Consider the following 17377-nt stretch of genomic DNA (forward strand, 5'->3'; position numbering starts at 1 on the left):
AGACACTTTTAAGCTAGGATGAAGTTGAAAGGCGCTATGGAATTAAGTTCCACTTTTTGCCTTTTTGGACCACTGTGGGACGGTGTTACTATTCTTCATGAGTTTATATATTAGAGACCTGTCCCAGGTCCGTCCAAGGTATTATATACCGTGATGTGCGTGTTGAGCCGAGCTGACGTCTTCGCCCGATTTGACAACTCGCACGTGAAATGCGCCTGTTGATGGATGACGTCGAGGGATGGGAAAATGATAAATAGGGACCGAAGGAGTTTAGAAATTTTTATACAAAATATTCAAAATCTAATTTTGCTGGGACTTATAGTATAACAGTTATAATGATATGAGCAAGAATTATTCTAATAATGAATCGAAAAACGCAATAATTACATATATGGCATCTGAATGTCGATATTTGAGTTTAGTTTTGTGGCCAAACTAGAGGTTACATGGTCTAACATCCCAGGGATCGTAAGTTCGAATCCCACTTCGGGAGAGACTGTGTGTGCCAGTCGAACTGAATCGCGCTAGTCATGCATTTGTCATGTACACTTACACTTATCCGCGTAGTTTGTGTGTATTAAAAACAGAAGGTCAATTTTCGGCTTCGGAGCTTAGCGCCACAAAGAAAAAGAAGTTTAGTAATTAATGCAATGTTTGTAACTTTCAATAAAAATGACATCGATTATAAAATAACAATTTATTGCAGGAGTATAGCGGAAATATTTTTACAATTATTTTTATGCATTACTTACTGTCTCGTTTTGCTTCTTTGACGTCATCCCTCCATGTTTCAAATGGATACGGAATTAGCGCACCATTACAATCTAATAGAGACATGGACAAAACTGATCCCTTCAGCCGAAACATCGGACCTGCAAAAATCAAACAATCTGTGTTTTTATTGAGAATGACAAAGACCGTGATGATAAAGTGTTGAAATATACATTCGAAGCAAGCAGTGTTGAACTTGTTTTGAGAAGCTTGGATTTTTTCAACCAGTAAACGGTGATTTGAACAATAAAGCAGCTGTTTATTTTAAACACACTGAAAGAAAGTACCAACATTTTGATTTTTGAAAATCATGTTGCTAAGCATAATGAAAACGGCTTTTACTCTAGATCTTCCGCACTTGAATCAAAAAAAGACGAAAGGTACAAGCTTGTTTTGTGCCATGTCAAAAAAATGTTGTGTAAACAAAAAAGTAGGAGGGTGGTGTCCAAGACACGACCGCATAGTTGACGTAGGACTACAATAATTTTTATAATTCTTTTTGTGGCTGTGTTTGATTTGAGCTTGTTTCACTTTTGGCATGGTTCGCTTTTGGCACACGTGCCAAAAACGAGCGATTATGCTTAATCAAATTTTTTTAGTTTTCTTGGAACTAAAACTAGTTTATTGGTGGCCAAATCTACTGTTAATGTCGTCTTTGGCCGCTTGTAAAGTAAAAAAAGTTATGAAAAGAGAACCGTTCATTTTTGCCATGGTGCGATTTTGGCAACAGAAAAAAATCTGGCGTGATTCCAAAATCGAACGGGGTTTGTATTTTTATTATTAACCCTCTAGTGCCCAGTGCCGCCTTTAGACGGTCTTCAGTTGAACCTCTAAAAAGCTTCAATAAGAACTTAAAAAATGTTTATAAAGCTTCATAGTTATTTTTTCGAATTCCGTTTGAAAATTAATTTGGGCACTAGAGGGTTAATTTGTAGCACTCATATTTAGAAGAAAAAATATCCTCTTTTTAATTGATGAATATCTTTCAATATAATACAGTCTATTTTTTTCAATTCGCGAAAGGCAAATAAAGTACGATTTAGTAGAAATTAAACTTCCTTCTATATTTTTTTGTCTTGTGAATGATGACTCACTCACTGATCGTCAAGCGGCAAAGATGTCACATAAAAAAAATTTCCTGCAGTTACAAGTTCGTGGAAAAAATAACGATAAAGAATTACAGTTTTTAGACGAAAATGTATATTCACTGACAATCTCAAAATGACATAGAATTTTATAAACATGTTAACATTCGATTCAGGTCAATTTAAGCATTTTATTAGTAAACTAGTTGAACGTTCCCGGCGATGCTCGGGATCAAAGGTTTCAAAATTGAGCAAAATAGCACAACTCACTTCAAAAATATTTCGCATCGTTTACAGTGCTTCCACAATTATGGGTCAGCTACAATTATGGGTCACTTTTACACAAATACGTCCATTCTCATGAAACCGGCCAATTTTCATTGGCAGTGGTATTTTTTATAATCCAATTGTAACCCTATTCATACGATTGAAATGAAAATGTTACTAAAAATAATAATTCTGCTCGTTGCAATAAGTGAATCACCCATAATTGTAGTAATGATACGTTTTGCGGTGCACAAGTGTGGGTCAGTCCATGTTTTGGCTATTTTTATTACTTTTGCATGAGAATACATCACGACCTAATAAAATAACTTATAATAAAGCTTTTACAACAATAAAATAACTTTTGTGATGGATTTTGATGATTTTATAAACTAAATGATCTTGAATGCCAAAAGTGACCCATAATTGTGTCTTTTGCTAAGCAAGTACTATTTTTCTTCTAAACCGATTCACACGCATCAGCTGCAGTGAAACAAATTGTCGATCGAAAGTATACATCAGAATACAGAAATGGAAAGTAAAACATTCATAGTTGATAACTTTTCCGATTTTATATTCATTAATCAACATTTAGGCAACACGTTAACTGACCCATAATTGTAGAGGGACTGTACATCAATATTCTAAGAACGCACAGAACGTAAACTTGAAGTCACCATTTAGAAATTCTAAATGACGTATGGAGTTCCACTTTCGGAAGTATTGAAATTGTTGGTAAAATACCACTCTAGACTATTTTCCTGGAACCGGGCCATTCCATAATCGTTTACAGTAAAACCTCTTTTCATGTCTCTTTTTAAAGAAAGAAATTAACGTAAGAAGAATTGAGCATGAGCATGACCAGCCATGCTCAGTTTTCCTCTACAATGAAATCTAAAGAGATGACATGTATTTTTTTTTTTCAAATTGAAAAAGGTCTGTTAGTGTCCAAGGAACACGTCTGAGAAGAAGTGAAGGTTTTCTGATAACTAACAATTGTGCTTCAATTCACAAAACTACGTAGAAATTAAAAAAGCATTAGTTTTAATGCTGAAGTCGCCCCTTAATCGATGTTCAAACCAATGAAATGTAGTCTTTCTTCCAATCAATCTCCCAAGATATAGTTTGAATAAAAGTAAAAAAAAAGTGAAAAAGTAAGTCGAATCCCGTAATGTGTTACTATTCACAAAACTATGAAAATATCAGAAATGTAAAATTGTTATGCTCGACTCGCACTGAATCACAAAATGAGTTTTTTTTGCAGGAAAATATTTGCAAATGTTGTAGGAACAACGATTTATTATCTAAAAAAAATTACATGATATCGCTTAGAATTCTGATTGAAACAAATTAAAAAAACCATGGTTTTCCATTTCCCTAACCTTAACGAACATTTCATTGTAGAACAATCACAGATCATAGCTATAAATTTTGATTTTTTTTCTCTGTGTGGACTCATCACTGCGACCAGAGACATTTTGATCTATTGTGATATTGCCCAGGTGTTTTCTGTACTCCGCACTTCATATTATTGGTAGCATCACTATTGAAGTGAATGATACGCTTTTTTTTATTTATATCCGTGCTTGTGTGTGAGAGTTTACCCTTACATTTCAAGCTTACTGCTCTACTATACCGAGCCTCTTTTCTATCCTACCAATATCGCCAAATTACAATTGCCTGAACTGAGGCTACACCCAACGTTCCTCTCTGGCCAGGTTTATTCTAAGAGGGACTTATTATGTCAAGAGGAAGAAGTCTAATCGAAACCTCGTTCCTCGTGCCAATATCGCCAATTACAATTCCCTGTAGAGGGTAAATATTTCTGAAATCAGTTTTATTATAAGAAGGACTTATTTTTTCAAGAGGAAGGAGTCTTATCGAACCTCGTTTCTCCTACCAACACCGCGTCACAATCTCAATTCCCTGAAGAGGCACTCAATGCTTCACCTCTGGTCAGGTTTATTATAAGTAGGACTTATATTTTCGTCAAGAGGAAGGAGTCGTATCGAAACCTCGTTCCTCCAGCCTAGACCGCGTCATAATTACAATTCCCTGAGAGAACTATTAATACTAATTAATATTAATAACTATTAACTAATAATACGTTACTCAAAACAGTTTTATTATAAGAGGGATTTTTTTGTTAGGATGAAAGTCGGCAAGGGTACTATAGAATTCAGCTTGAAGGAAGGGTATGTAGTAGAGAGCCTGAGAATGAACCCATGTTAAAGTCCTTCGACAGCCAAATGGCCTGATTCTACTAAGATTCTAACCCACGACCACTCGTTTATCAAAGCGGACTCTGTAACCTTGCGGCTACGAAGCTCTCTTTAAATTTTGATTTAGAGGCAAGTTCAAGATTAAAAGTCATGAGTTTGCATGTTTCACGTAGTTTTGTGAATAATAACTTGAGTTTTAGCAAAAAGATACCTGTTATTTTTCCTCAAATGTCTTTCCTGAACATCAACGAAAACTTTGATGAAAAAGATAGATTTAGAGACGATTTGAGTATAAAAAGTCATAATTATGCATGTTTTACGAAGTTTTGAGAATAATATCTCAAATTTTAGTATTTAGATACCTATTATTTTTCCTGAAATGTTTTTCCTGAACATCAACTAACATTTCAATGAAAAAAGAACCACATATAACCGCTTTGAATTTTGATTTAGAGACGAAATAAGCATAAAATGTCATAATTTTGCATGTTTTACGTAGTTTTGTGAATAATATAAAGTTTAAGTGATCAGATACTAAAAATTTTTCCTCAAATTTCTTTTCTGGATTTCATTAAAAAAAAGAATTATATTTCATTGCTTTAAATTTTGATTTAGAGGCAAATTTAGCAAAAAAGTCATTATTTTGCATGTTTTACGTAGTTTTGTGAATAATATCTCAAGTTTTAGTGATCAGATACTAATAAATTTTCCCCAAATGTCTTTTCTGAACATTGACAAACATTTTAATTGGAAAATAATCATATGTCATCGCTTTAAATTTTGATTTAGAGGCAAATTTAGCACAAAAAGTCATAATTTTGAATGTTTCACGTAGTTTTGTGAATAATATCTCAAGTTTTAGTGATCAGATACTAAAAATTTTTCCTGAAATTTCTTTTCTGGACAATGACAAACATTTTAATAGAAAAGAGAATCATATGTCATCGCTTTAAATTTTGATTTAGAGGCAAATTTAGCAAAAAAAGTCATCATTTTGCATGTTTTACGTAGTTTTGTGAATAATATCTCAAGTTTTAGTGATCAGATACTAATAATTTTTCCTCAAATGTCTTTTCTGAACATTGACAAACATTTGAATTGAAAAATAATCATATGTCATCGCTTTAAATTTTGATTTAGAGGCAAATTTAGCACAAAAAGTCATAATTTTGCATGTTTTACGTAGTTTTGTGAATATCTCAAGTTTTAGTGATCAGATACTAAACATTTTTCTTCAAATATCTTTTCTGGGCATAGACAAACATTTTAATAAAAACCAAAATTAATCCACCTAGCGGTCAGACCCAGCCTTTCCCATTCAAACTTTTATTTGTAGAAATAGATTTACATGAACGCTTCAATCCAATAAATGTACTGTATTTTCGATGTTTTGTGCAACGTAAGAACCGACGATCACATTATGCGACGCGACGCGAGACCAGACAAACAACACTTATTGTTCTTACAACATAAAAAACGCATTAAGAGTCTGGACAAAGTCCCGAAGATGGGCGGTAGCAGCCCGAAACTGGTCGACTAAAGGTAATTTTTAATGCGTTTTTTATGTTGTAAGAACAATAAGTGTTGTTTGTCTGGTCTCGCGTCGCGTCGCATAATGTGACCAATAAATGTATATTCACTCTTTAGGTTCTAAAATATTGATGTTGTAATCTATACATATAAAAATGTTGTCCGGTCTGTCAGTCTGTTTGATCCATATAGGCTCGAAAACTATCGAACCGATCGTCGTGAAAATTTGTATGCAAAGGGTTTTTGGTCCCGATAAAGGTTCCTATGATAGTTTGAGACCCCTTCCTCTTCTGGAAAGCAGGGGTCCAATACAAATGAAACATACATTTCTGCACAACTCAAGAGCAAACCAAGCAAATAAAACCGAATTTGGCATGTGGATGTTTTAAGAGGTAACAAATATGTCCATAATAGTTGGAAGCCCTTTCTTTTTCTGGAAGGGAGGGGTTCAAGGCGAAAATTCCGTAATCGAGATGAAACATAGAAACCAAACATTGACCCTTGACACCATTTTGAATTTAAAAACGACCACTGTTTGTTTCTGGAAAACAACCAAAATAACAAAATACCTCCCAATATGGGTATTTCCGGTGTCAGATTGATACGAGAAAATCTGCTTAAAATGACCGAATATCACCCAATATGAATATATTCAGAATTAGGGCGCCAAAAGCCAAAGTCGAAGATTTTGTCATTTCGATAAAACCATTCATTTCAAACGATTTGTCTTTTGACTTTGATCATATCCTATGGCCGATTCGTCGTGCATTTGCAGACTTTGAACACATCGCAAGAAATCAATGAATTTGGAACGTTCAAAAAGTACAAAACCACATTTCAATTATGTTGAGACCACATATATCAATCAAAGCAGGTATAGTTTTAAATAGCCTTTGAATTTCTTTTCTTTCCATAACTTTTGAGCCACATATCAAATTGTTATGAAGTTTGTTATTTGTAAGTTTGAGAGATGACTTGTTCGTATGACACTAGTTATGTTCAAATTAGTCATTTAATCTTTGAAATAATAGTCTTTCGTTGTTTTATTAACAATTTAATACATAACGATGGCTTAAGTTCAATTATAATCAAATGAAATGGGAACGTATAGGGCAGCCAAACTTTGAAACCACGTGTTCAACCATAATTTATCAGTTAACCCTTAACTAGCCCGCTCATCTGATATTAATATTGATCAAATCAAATGTGTAGTTTCTGAGATAATGAAGTTTCGTGATTTCCACAATTCGGTACTTTACAGACGAAGTGAAATTCAATAGGGTGTTATGAGGCAGCTAGACTTATTAGTTGACACTTATTTTGTAGAAATCGGGTCAGCCATCACTGAGAAAAGTGAGTGAGTTCAAGTAGTCTTCGGAATATGTTCCTTTTCATAGCTGGATTTCACATTTTTAAACATAACAGGAAAAGCAATAGTCTGATTGCAAAACAAATCAATAGGGTCTTATGGGGCAACTAGACCTTCCATTTGACACTGATTTTATGAAAATTGGTTCAGCCATCTCTGAGAAACATGAGTGAGATTAAGTAGTCTTCAAAACACATTTCTTGTTATAACTTTTGAACCGCAAGTTCAATTATTATGAAATTCAAAAGTTAAGGGTATTTCAGGTAGCCCGTTCATTTTGTTCAAATCGGTTGTGTAGTTTTCGAGATAATGATGTTTCATGATTTTTACATTTTGAACCATAACCTCTAAACTAAAAATCTGACTACAATGAAATTTAATAGGGTTTTATGAGACAAGGAGACCTTTCATTTGCAATTAATTTCATGAAAATCGGTCCAGCCATCTCTGAGAAAAGTGAGTGAGAATAAAAATCTGTACATACACACACACACATACACACACACATACACACACACACACACACACACACACACATACATACAGAAAAAGCTCAGCTCGTCGAGGTGAGTCGAGTGATATATGCCATTCGGCCCTTTGGAGCACTTTTATACTTTCGGTTTTGCAAGTGATTGCTATACCTTTCTAGGAGAAAGGCAAAATGAATCATATGTCATCGCTTTAAGTTTCGATTTAGAGGCAAATTCAGCACAAAACGTCATAATTGTGCATGTTTTTACGTAGTTACTGTACACCTCAGAGACGAAGGGAATAATATCAATAAGATCAAGCGTTACGGAATTCCATTTTTATATAGTAAGATAAGCAAGATCGCGCCAAACGACCTATGGTCGAATATCGATCATTTTTTATTTGAATCCGGAAATCCGCGTAAAAAAAAACCGCGTAAATTCCGGAATCCGCGTAAAAAAACCGCGTAAATTCCGGAATCAGCGTAAAAAAAGCCGCATAAAAAAAACCGCGTAAAAAGCGACCTTACTGTATTTTAAATTTTGCAATAATGATTTGTTTGATTTGCGTAAGCTTGATGAGCACCGATGATCAGGAAAGGGTTTAAAGCATTTTGGCTTGGTGTATGGTGTAAACTGTTACTAACACTTCTAGAGAAATGCAATCGTTTTTATATACGAAAACAGATATTATGGGTAACCCAGTAGTTATTGGTTGCGTACTTAACAAACAGTTATTATTAGTAAACAAGTAGGTAGTGTTGCACGACAAACATATTTTTGCCTTTCTCCTAGAAAGGGATAGCAATCACTGGAAAAACCAAAGGTATAAAAGTGGTCCCAATGGCCGAATGTCATATACCACTCGACCCCTTTCGACGATCTGAGCATTTTCTGTATGTATGTATGTATGTGTGTATGTATGTATGTATGTGTGTGTGTGTGTATGTGTGTATGTGCCATTTTTTTCTCACTCACTTTTCTCAGAGATGGCTGGACCGATTCTCATAAAATTAATTGCAAATGATAGGTCTAGTTGCGCCATAGGTTGCTATTGAATTTCATTTTAATCGGATTTTTAGTTTAGAGGTCTCAATATAACTGGTTCCAAATGATCGGGCTGTCTCCAAAACCCTTAACTTTTAAATTTCGTCATGATTAAATATATGGTTCAAAAGTTATGTAGAGAAAAGTTATCCTGAGGTTGTTTTAACTCACTCATTTTTCTCAGAGATGGCTGAACCGATTTTCACAAAATTAGTGTCATATAAAAGGTCTAGTTACCTCATAGGTTGCTATTGAATTTCATTGTAATCGGATTGTAACTTTGTCCGTTGTTCATAAAAATGTGAAATCACATAATGAAAGTAATCATATTGACTTTCTCCTAACGATCACTGGCTAATTAAAAGGTAGAAAAGTGATCCAAATGGCCGAACATCATATACTACTCTACTCAATTCGACGAATCCCGGGCAGGAGAGGATAACAAAATCATAACTCATCAATAACATATTTAGTTCTGAGAACTTATTGTGTTATTCCAAAGATATTCACGTTTCAAACGTGTATATGAAAATTTCATAAAATTTTGATATCATATCTCGCTATGCCTTCAATGAGATGTTTGAGATGATTTTTAAATATCTGGTTAAAAGTAAGTTTTTAAGTGAAAATTGTTCGATACTGATTATTTATAATGTATCAGTTATGCATTCAGTGATCAATAAGTTGATAATATCTGAATCGGTTATTTTCGTGATTTTTAATGCAAATTCTTGGTTTGTTATTGAAATATCAAGCTATGTTATTTCTATAGTCTTGAAGGAACAATATTTTGGTATTATCAGCATTTTCTCTAGAGCATTTTCTGCATGTATGTGCACCTTTTTTCGCACTCACCTTTCTCAGAGATGGTCTGACCGATTCTTTCTATCTTGGTGTCAAATGAAGGGTCTATTTGCAGCTTGGGTTGCTATTGTATTTCATTGTAATCAAACTTTTAGTTTTGGCGCTGCGTCAGGATATGAAAATCGCTCTTATATCTCAAAAGCTATGAACATGGTTGAATTCAAATAAATGGGCTTTTAAACCCTTCAACAATGAATTTCATAATGTTTAAAAATGTGGTTTGAAAGTTATAGAAAGAAAAGTAACCCACAGACTGTTTAAAACTATAGCTACGATCAAAACGTCATTTAAATTTGATATTATACTATTTAAATGTTTGCGGCCTTGCTCAGGATTGAAGTTGAAATAAAAAGTCATTTCTATCATTTCACTTTTTGCCTTTCTCCTATTGCCTTTTACCTAGAAAGGTATAGCAATCACTGCAAAAACTAAAGGTATAAAAGTGCTTGACAGTTTCTAATAAGAAGCGTTGCTTCAATATTAGGAGGCTGTCAGTGGTCAATGCAATTATAGCACTGCAAAGTTAGCTCTCACGCTATAAAAATAATAAAATTTGTCACAACGTAGGGTACACAGCGGCTAGAAATTAAGATACGGTCTCTTTCCCATCGAGACGCGAAGCGGTTCGGATCTCAAATAAAAGTTGTTCTCAGTGATCGTTAGTTTAATTTAAATCCTGTGTGGTGCTTAACGAGAACAAAGCCGAAAACCCCGATTCTGCTCTGAACAGTGCTCAAAAGGGCTGATTTCCGTTAATCACTCGACTCAGTTCGACGAGCTAAGCATTTTCTGAATGTGTGTATATGTATGTGTGTGTATGTATATGTGTGTAAGTGTGTGTATGTGTGTGTGTAACGCTCTCCCAATCTCACTCGATTTTCTCAGAGATGGCTGGACCGATTTCAATGAAATTAAACGCAAATGAAAGGTCTAGTTGCCCTATAAGACCCTATTGAATTTTTATTGTAATCTGATTTCTGGTTAAGAGGTTATGTATCAAAATGTAAAAATCACGAAACATCAATATCTCAGAAACTACACAACCGATTTGAACAAAATTAGTTTCAAATGAACGGGCTACTTGGAAAACTTTTAACTTTTGAATTTTAAGAAGATTGAGCATGTGGTTCAAAAGTTATGGATAGAATCGTGTTCTGGAGACTATTTAATCTCACTTATGTTTCTTAGAGATGGCTGGACCGATTTTCATAAAATCAGTGTCATATGAAAGGTCTTGTTGCCCCATAAGACCCTTTTGATTTTTTTTTTTTGCAATCAGACTATTACTTTCCCTGTTATGTTTAAAACTGTGAAATCCAGCTATGAAAAGAAACATAATCCGAAGACTACTTGGACTCACTCACTTTTCTCAGAGATGGTTGAACCGATTTCCACAAAATTAGTGTCAAATGAAAGGTCTAGCTGCCTGATAACACCCGATTGAATTTTGCTGTAATCGGACTGTAACTTCGTCTGTAATGTATCGAAATGTGAAAATCACGAATCTTCATAAATTATGATTGAACACGTGGTTTCAAAATTTGGCTGCCCTATACGTTCCCTTTTTATTTGATTTTAATCAAACTTAAGCAACTGTTATGTATTAAATTGTCAAAACAACGAAAGTCTATTATCTCAAGTATTACACGACTTATTTGAACATAACTAGTGTCATACAAACGAGTCATCTCTCAAACTTACAAATAACAAACTTCATAACAATTTGATATGCTGTTCCAAAGTTTTGGAAAGGGAAGAAATTCAAAGACTATTCAACACTGTACGTGCTTTGATATATATGGCCTCAACATGATTTAACCCAAGCAGCAAAATTTGTTTCGATAATGAACTTTGTGCATCACAGCAACAAATTTTTATGCGAAATTTAGTTGCAGTTACATCTCAGCTTTTTATATAATGACAAAAAAGCGCAGGAGGTGGAGCCAATTGCAACATTTTTGTTGTTTCAACACAAGTTTCAAGAATGAAACCGCAATGTGTATGAACTAATGCATGGAATTTGATAACAACATGGTAAATGCTGCATGGTAAAATTTCAGCTACGAAGATGCATCGTAGCGGCAACTAGGGCGTAAAACCTCATGGCGTTGTGGTAAAATTGTAAAATGGCAAATGGTCAGAATGGAAAGAGATTGTCTGTATAGCGATTTATCTTTGATTATTTCCAGAAATTTGGGGATTCAACTCCAGTTATCAATTTCTATTCACTTTTCTCGTTTGTACTTTTTACGTCATTTGCTGTAGAAACACTTGCATGTTCATGGCTCAGTTTTAAATATTGCTTCCCTTATCATGCTAATGGTCATTACCAGTTTCAATTTTGCTTCCTCAATTCATCAGTACCTCAGCGTGATAATGAAATTCAAAGCAATTTATCACATTTCGTTCTAGAGACCCACACTTTTTGGACGACTTCTAGTCCAAGTACCCAAAAGTTACAACGCAGTAAATAACCTCATCTCAAAAACAAATATATGAAAAAACAAATGTAAAAACAAATGTATGTTAAAACCTCGGAATTTCATTAATGCAACAAATGATCACAATTTATTTTGTTCGAAATTAAGAGTCATTTCTTTTATTTCGTTATTTCTTAAGCACTAACATTACGTCAAATTTCATATTTTATACTTCAATTACAACATCAATATTTTAGAACCCAACAAGTGAGTATACCTTTATTGGATTTAAGCATTCATGTAAATCTATTTTAACAAATAATAAGTTTGAATGAGAAAGGCTGAGTCTGACCGCTAGGTGAATTAATTTTTTTTTCGCACTCACTTCCCTCAGATATGGTCTGACCCATTCTTTCTATCTTGATGTTAAATGAAGGGTCTATTTGCCGCTTAGGTTGCTATTGAATTTCATTGTAATCAAACTTTTAGTTTTGACGCTGCGTCAGAATGTGAAAATCACTCTTATATCTCAGAAGCAATGAACATAGTTGAATTAAAATTAATGGGCGTTAAAACCCTTGAACAATGAATTTCATAATTTTTTAACATGTGGTTTGAAAGTTATAGAAAGAAACGTAACCCGCAGACTGTTTAAAACTACAGCTACGATCAAAATATGTGGGCTCAACATCATTTAAATTTGATATTGTACTATTTCAATGTTTGCGGCCTTGCTCGGGATTGAAGTTGAAATTAAAAGCCATTTCTATCATTTCACTTTTTGCCTTTCTCCTAGAAAGGTATAGCAATCACTGCAAAAACTAAAGGTATAAATGTGCTCAAAAGGGCCGAGTGTCGTATATCACTCGATTCAGCTAGACGAGCTGAGCATTTTCTGTATGTGTGTGTGAGTGTAACGCCCTCCCAATTTCACTCGATTTTCTCAGGGACGGCTGACCCGATTTCAATGAAATTAATTGCAAACGAAAGGTCTAGTTGCCCTATAAGACCCAATTGAATTTTATTGTTATCTTATTTCTAGTTTAGAGATTATGTATCAAAATGTAAAAATTACGAAACATCAATATCTCAGAAACTACACAACCGATTTGAATTGGTTTCAAATGAACGAGCTACCTAAAAAACCCTTAACTTTTGAATTTTATGAAGATTGAACATGTGGTTCAGAAGATATGGAAAGAAACGTGTTCTGTAGACTATTTAATCTCACTCATGTTTCTCAGAGATGGCTGGACCGATTTTCATAAAATCATATGGAAGGTCTAGTTGCCCCATAAGACCCTGTTGTTTTTTTTTTGCAAACGGATTATTACTTTGCCTGTTATGTTTAAAAATGTGAAATCCAGCTATGAAAAGAAACATATTCCGAAGACTACTTGGACTCACTCACTTTTCTCAGAGATGGTTGGACCGATTTCCACAAAATTGGTGTCAAATGGAAGGTCTAGCTGCCTCATAACACTCGATTGAATTTTGCTGCAATTGGACTGTAACTTCGTCTGTAATGTATCGAAATGTGAAAATCACGAAACTTCATTGTCTTAGAAACTACACAACCGATCTGAACAATATTGATATCAGATGAACGGGCTAGTTAAGGGTTTACTGAAGAATTATGATTGAACACGTGGTTTCAAAGTTTGGCTGCCCTATACGTTCCCTTTTCATTTGATTGTAATCAAACTTGAGCAACCGTTATGTATTAAGTTGTTAAAACAACGAAAGTCTATTATCTGAAGTATTACATGATTTATTTGAACATTACTATTGTGAGTTTCACTGAAACTTATTCGCCGCGCTATAAACCGAAACTCTGAAACCAAATGCCCTTCTTGGTTGCCGAATCGATTTTATTTTCCTCGGGACACTGTAAGCAACAGCCAAAATTAAATCTACCTGTCTTGGCAACCCTTTCCAAAATCAAAACAAACTTCGATTCTGGCAGCACACTGAATGCGGCGTCAGGGGTGCCATTTTTACAGATTACTCTAATATAGATTGATATCGTAATGCTTAAAACAGAAACAACGAAGTGAGTATATGATCCAATAGATTTTCCTCTGGTGATTAGTAATCCTTTTCAGTCTCCACTGTCTCCAGCAGTGATTTCTAAAAAGGATTACTAATCACCAGTGGAAAATCTATTGGATCATATACTCACTTCGTTGTTTCTGTTTTAAGCATTATGATATCAATCTATATTAGAGTAATCTGTAAAAATGGCACCCCTGACGCCGCATTCAGTGTGCTGCCAGAATCGAAGTTTGTTTTGATTTTGGAAAGGGTTGCCAAGACAGGTAGATTTAATTTTGGCTGTTGCTTACAGTGTCCCGAGGAAAATAAAATCGATTCGGCAACCAAGAAGGGCATTTGGTTTCAGAGTTTCGGTTTATAGCGCGGCGAATAAGTTTCAGTGAAACTCACAATAGTGTCATATAAACGAATCATCTCTCAAACTCACAAATAAACTTCATAACAATTTGAAATGCGGTTCAAAAGTTTTGGAAAGAAAAGAAATTCAAAGACTATTCAATATATATGGCCTCAACATGATTTAAATGTGGCATCGTACTATTTGAACGTTTCCGGTATCGCTCGTGAAATTGAAAGTCATTTCTTTTATTTCGCTATTTCTTAAGCACTAACATTACGTCAAATTTCATATTTTATACTTCAATTACAACATCAATATTTTAGAACCCAAAGAGTAAATATAGAGCAAAATCATTTCAAATCGCCTGGAAATACGCGAAAATTTAATCGACCATTTTTGATTCGAATGAAACTTTGCACACGTATTTGGCTTAGCAAACTGAGCATTTTTCACAAGTGGAGAGATTTTTTACACCCATGAGTTACATTCTAAAAGGGCGTATGCCTTTTGGCATAGGTTTTATTCGAAGCATTGTAGCCCAGAAACCGTTGGTTATATAGAAAAACTGTCTGGGAATGAGTTGTAGGGAATTGAAAATGCACCATAAAAAAAATATACACTGTACAGAAAAATTTTTTTTTTTTACCAAAAAAATTTAAAATAAACATTGAATTTCAATTTGAAAAAAAGAGTTGAATTTTTTTTTATTTTTTTTTAAAGAAACTTGACGTTAATACGCAACTTTTAAAAGAAAGTCCAGGATGGAGAAATGAAAAATAAATTTTTTATGGTAAATTAATTGTTTTATGAAAATTCTAATTCAAACATTTTTCAAAATATTTGTATTCTGATGATTTTAACAGATGCAGAAAGTCATTTTGAATCAAAAAGCTCTTAGTAGTAAACATTCTAAAGGCATTGGTTTTCGAGTTACTTCTAAATTAAGCTCGAAAAATTATAATTATTTAGAAAAATACACGTTTTTCTAAATTTGTCCATGGTTCTCCAGCAAAAACCATACGTTCATTGGAATGCTTGATCAAAAATATACAATTCATTCTTTTACAACAAAACGATTGAGCGAACGGTTCTCAAGAAAAGAGTTAAATGTTCTTAGTGATATAAATATATATAAGAATCAAATATTTATTTTCGAGTTTTATCATCTTAGGAACATATTTCTTTATGACATAGATACTTTACAGAACTATTTTAACCTTATATTTTATATACATCATGAGTAAATGATTCGTCATCTTTCAAAAACAGCTTCGTTTGTATCTTATTTTCTGAAATCGGAAGAGTAATACTTTTGTGTGGCAGCTATTATTATAGATTTTTTGAAAATATTGCTCCATTCTGTTACTCCTTGTTCATTTTCTTCATATGATACCCAATTAAATGACATTTTTGATGAATTTTTATCACAATCATACAATTCTTTTGCGCTTGTAATGGGATGTTCAGGCTCTTTAGCTAAACTTGCATTTCCTGCCATTCGTTTTAATATGCCACCAATTGCATCGCATGGGCCTTTACCATGAGAAGTCGCAAAACATGCCACTCTGCATCGACGTTATATTTTGTTTCGAACTTGCAAAGACTTGCAAAGTTTTTTTTATTTTTATATTGTGAGGCAGCTCCATCAGACATTAATATCGCTTTTTTCAACTCTATTGTTGTTTTCAAAAAACTCATTAATTTTGCAATGAACACCTGAACCGCAACATTATCATGATGGAGTACTTCCGATATTATGATGAAGCTGATATTCTTAAGTGTTCTAGATTCTGAATAGTAAACAACGAAGGGATGATTGGTGACTTGACTATCATTCCAATAACTACATGAATCACAAATTGATAAAGACGTATTAAAATGAGCTTGACTGTTCAAAATTTTTAATTTTGCAATAACGTTTTCGTTTAATTTGCGTAAGCTTGATGAGCACCGATGATCAGGAAAGGGTTTACAGCATTTGGGCTTGGTGTATTCCATTATCACTTTATTCATCTTCACAAAATGCAAACTGTTACTAACACATCTGGAGTAGTGTAATCGTATTTATATACGAAAACAGATATTATAGGTAACCCAGTAGTTATTGGTTGCGTACTTTACAAACAATTATTATTAGTAAACAAATAGATAGTGTTGCACGACAAACATATTTTTTTATAAAACATTTGGCAAGGGGGAACGTGTAGGTAGGCTAAGGTTTAGCGCTTGAGTTATTTATTCAATCGTTTTGTTGTCAAAGAATGAATTGTATATTTTTGATCAAGCATTCCAACGAACATTAGGCTTTTGCTGGAGAACCATGGACAAATTAAAAAAAACGTGTATTTTCCGAAATAATAATTATTTATTGAGCTTAAATCCAAAATAACTTGAAAACCGATGCCTTTGGAATGTTTACTACCAAGAGCTTTTCGATTCAAAATGATTCTCTGCATCTTTTAAAATCATCAGAATACAAATATTTTGAAAAATGATTAAATTAGAATTTTTATAAAAAAATTAATCTACCATTGAAAAATTATGTTTCATTTCTCCATCCTGTACTTTCTTTTAAAAGTTGCGTATTAACGTCAAGTTTCTTTAAAATAAAATAAAAAAAAATTCAACTCTTTTTTTTTAAATTGAAATTTAATGTTTATTTTTAATTTTTTTTGGTCAAAAAAATTTTTTTGTACAGTGTATATTTTTTATGGTGCATTTTTAATTTCCTACAACTCATTCTTAAACAGTTTTTCTATACAACCAACGCACAGTGGTCGGAAAAGGCAATTTGACGAACTTAATTCATTTGTGCTCAAACTGTTGATGTAACCCAAAGACAATGTTCTAAAGAATTGTTCACAAAAATATTACGGAAATGTTGATAAGAATATTTTTTGATCATGGCCTACTATCATAAAAATAAAAAATCTAACTTTT

General features: G+C 33.5%; 1 protein-coding gene across 8 annotated transcripts in view; it reads right to left on the minus strand.

Moving 5' to 3' along the window:
- LOC129718457 (syntaxin-binding protein 5) overlaps window positions 1–17377 on the minus strand; it is a 1078665-nt gene that overhangs the window by 823967 nt on the left and 237321 nt on the right. For 5 of the 8 annotated variants that reach the window (XM_055669249.1, XM_055669254.1, XM_055669253.1 and 2 more), the window contains one exon: window positions 753–890. The exons of 1 other annotated variant lie outside the window; for it this stretch is intronic. In XM_055669249.1, the coding sequence (XP_055525224.1) occupies window positions 753–890 (138 nt within the window). The remainder of the gene's footprint in view (window positions 1–752; window positions 891–17377) is intronic. 2 more of the 8 variants (XM_055669251.1, XM_055669247.1) reach the window with 1 other exon arrangement.

This window comes from Wyeomyia smithii, chromosome 1, assembly GCF_029784165.1.
Source record: "Wyeomyia smithii strain HCP4-BCI-WySm-NY-G18 chromosome 1, ASM2978416v1, whole genome shotgun sequence".
Classification (NCBI taxonomy): Eukaryota; Metazoa; Arthropoda; class Insecta; order Diptera; family Culicidae; genus Wyeomyia; species Wyeomyia smithii.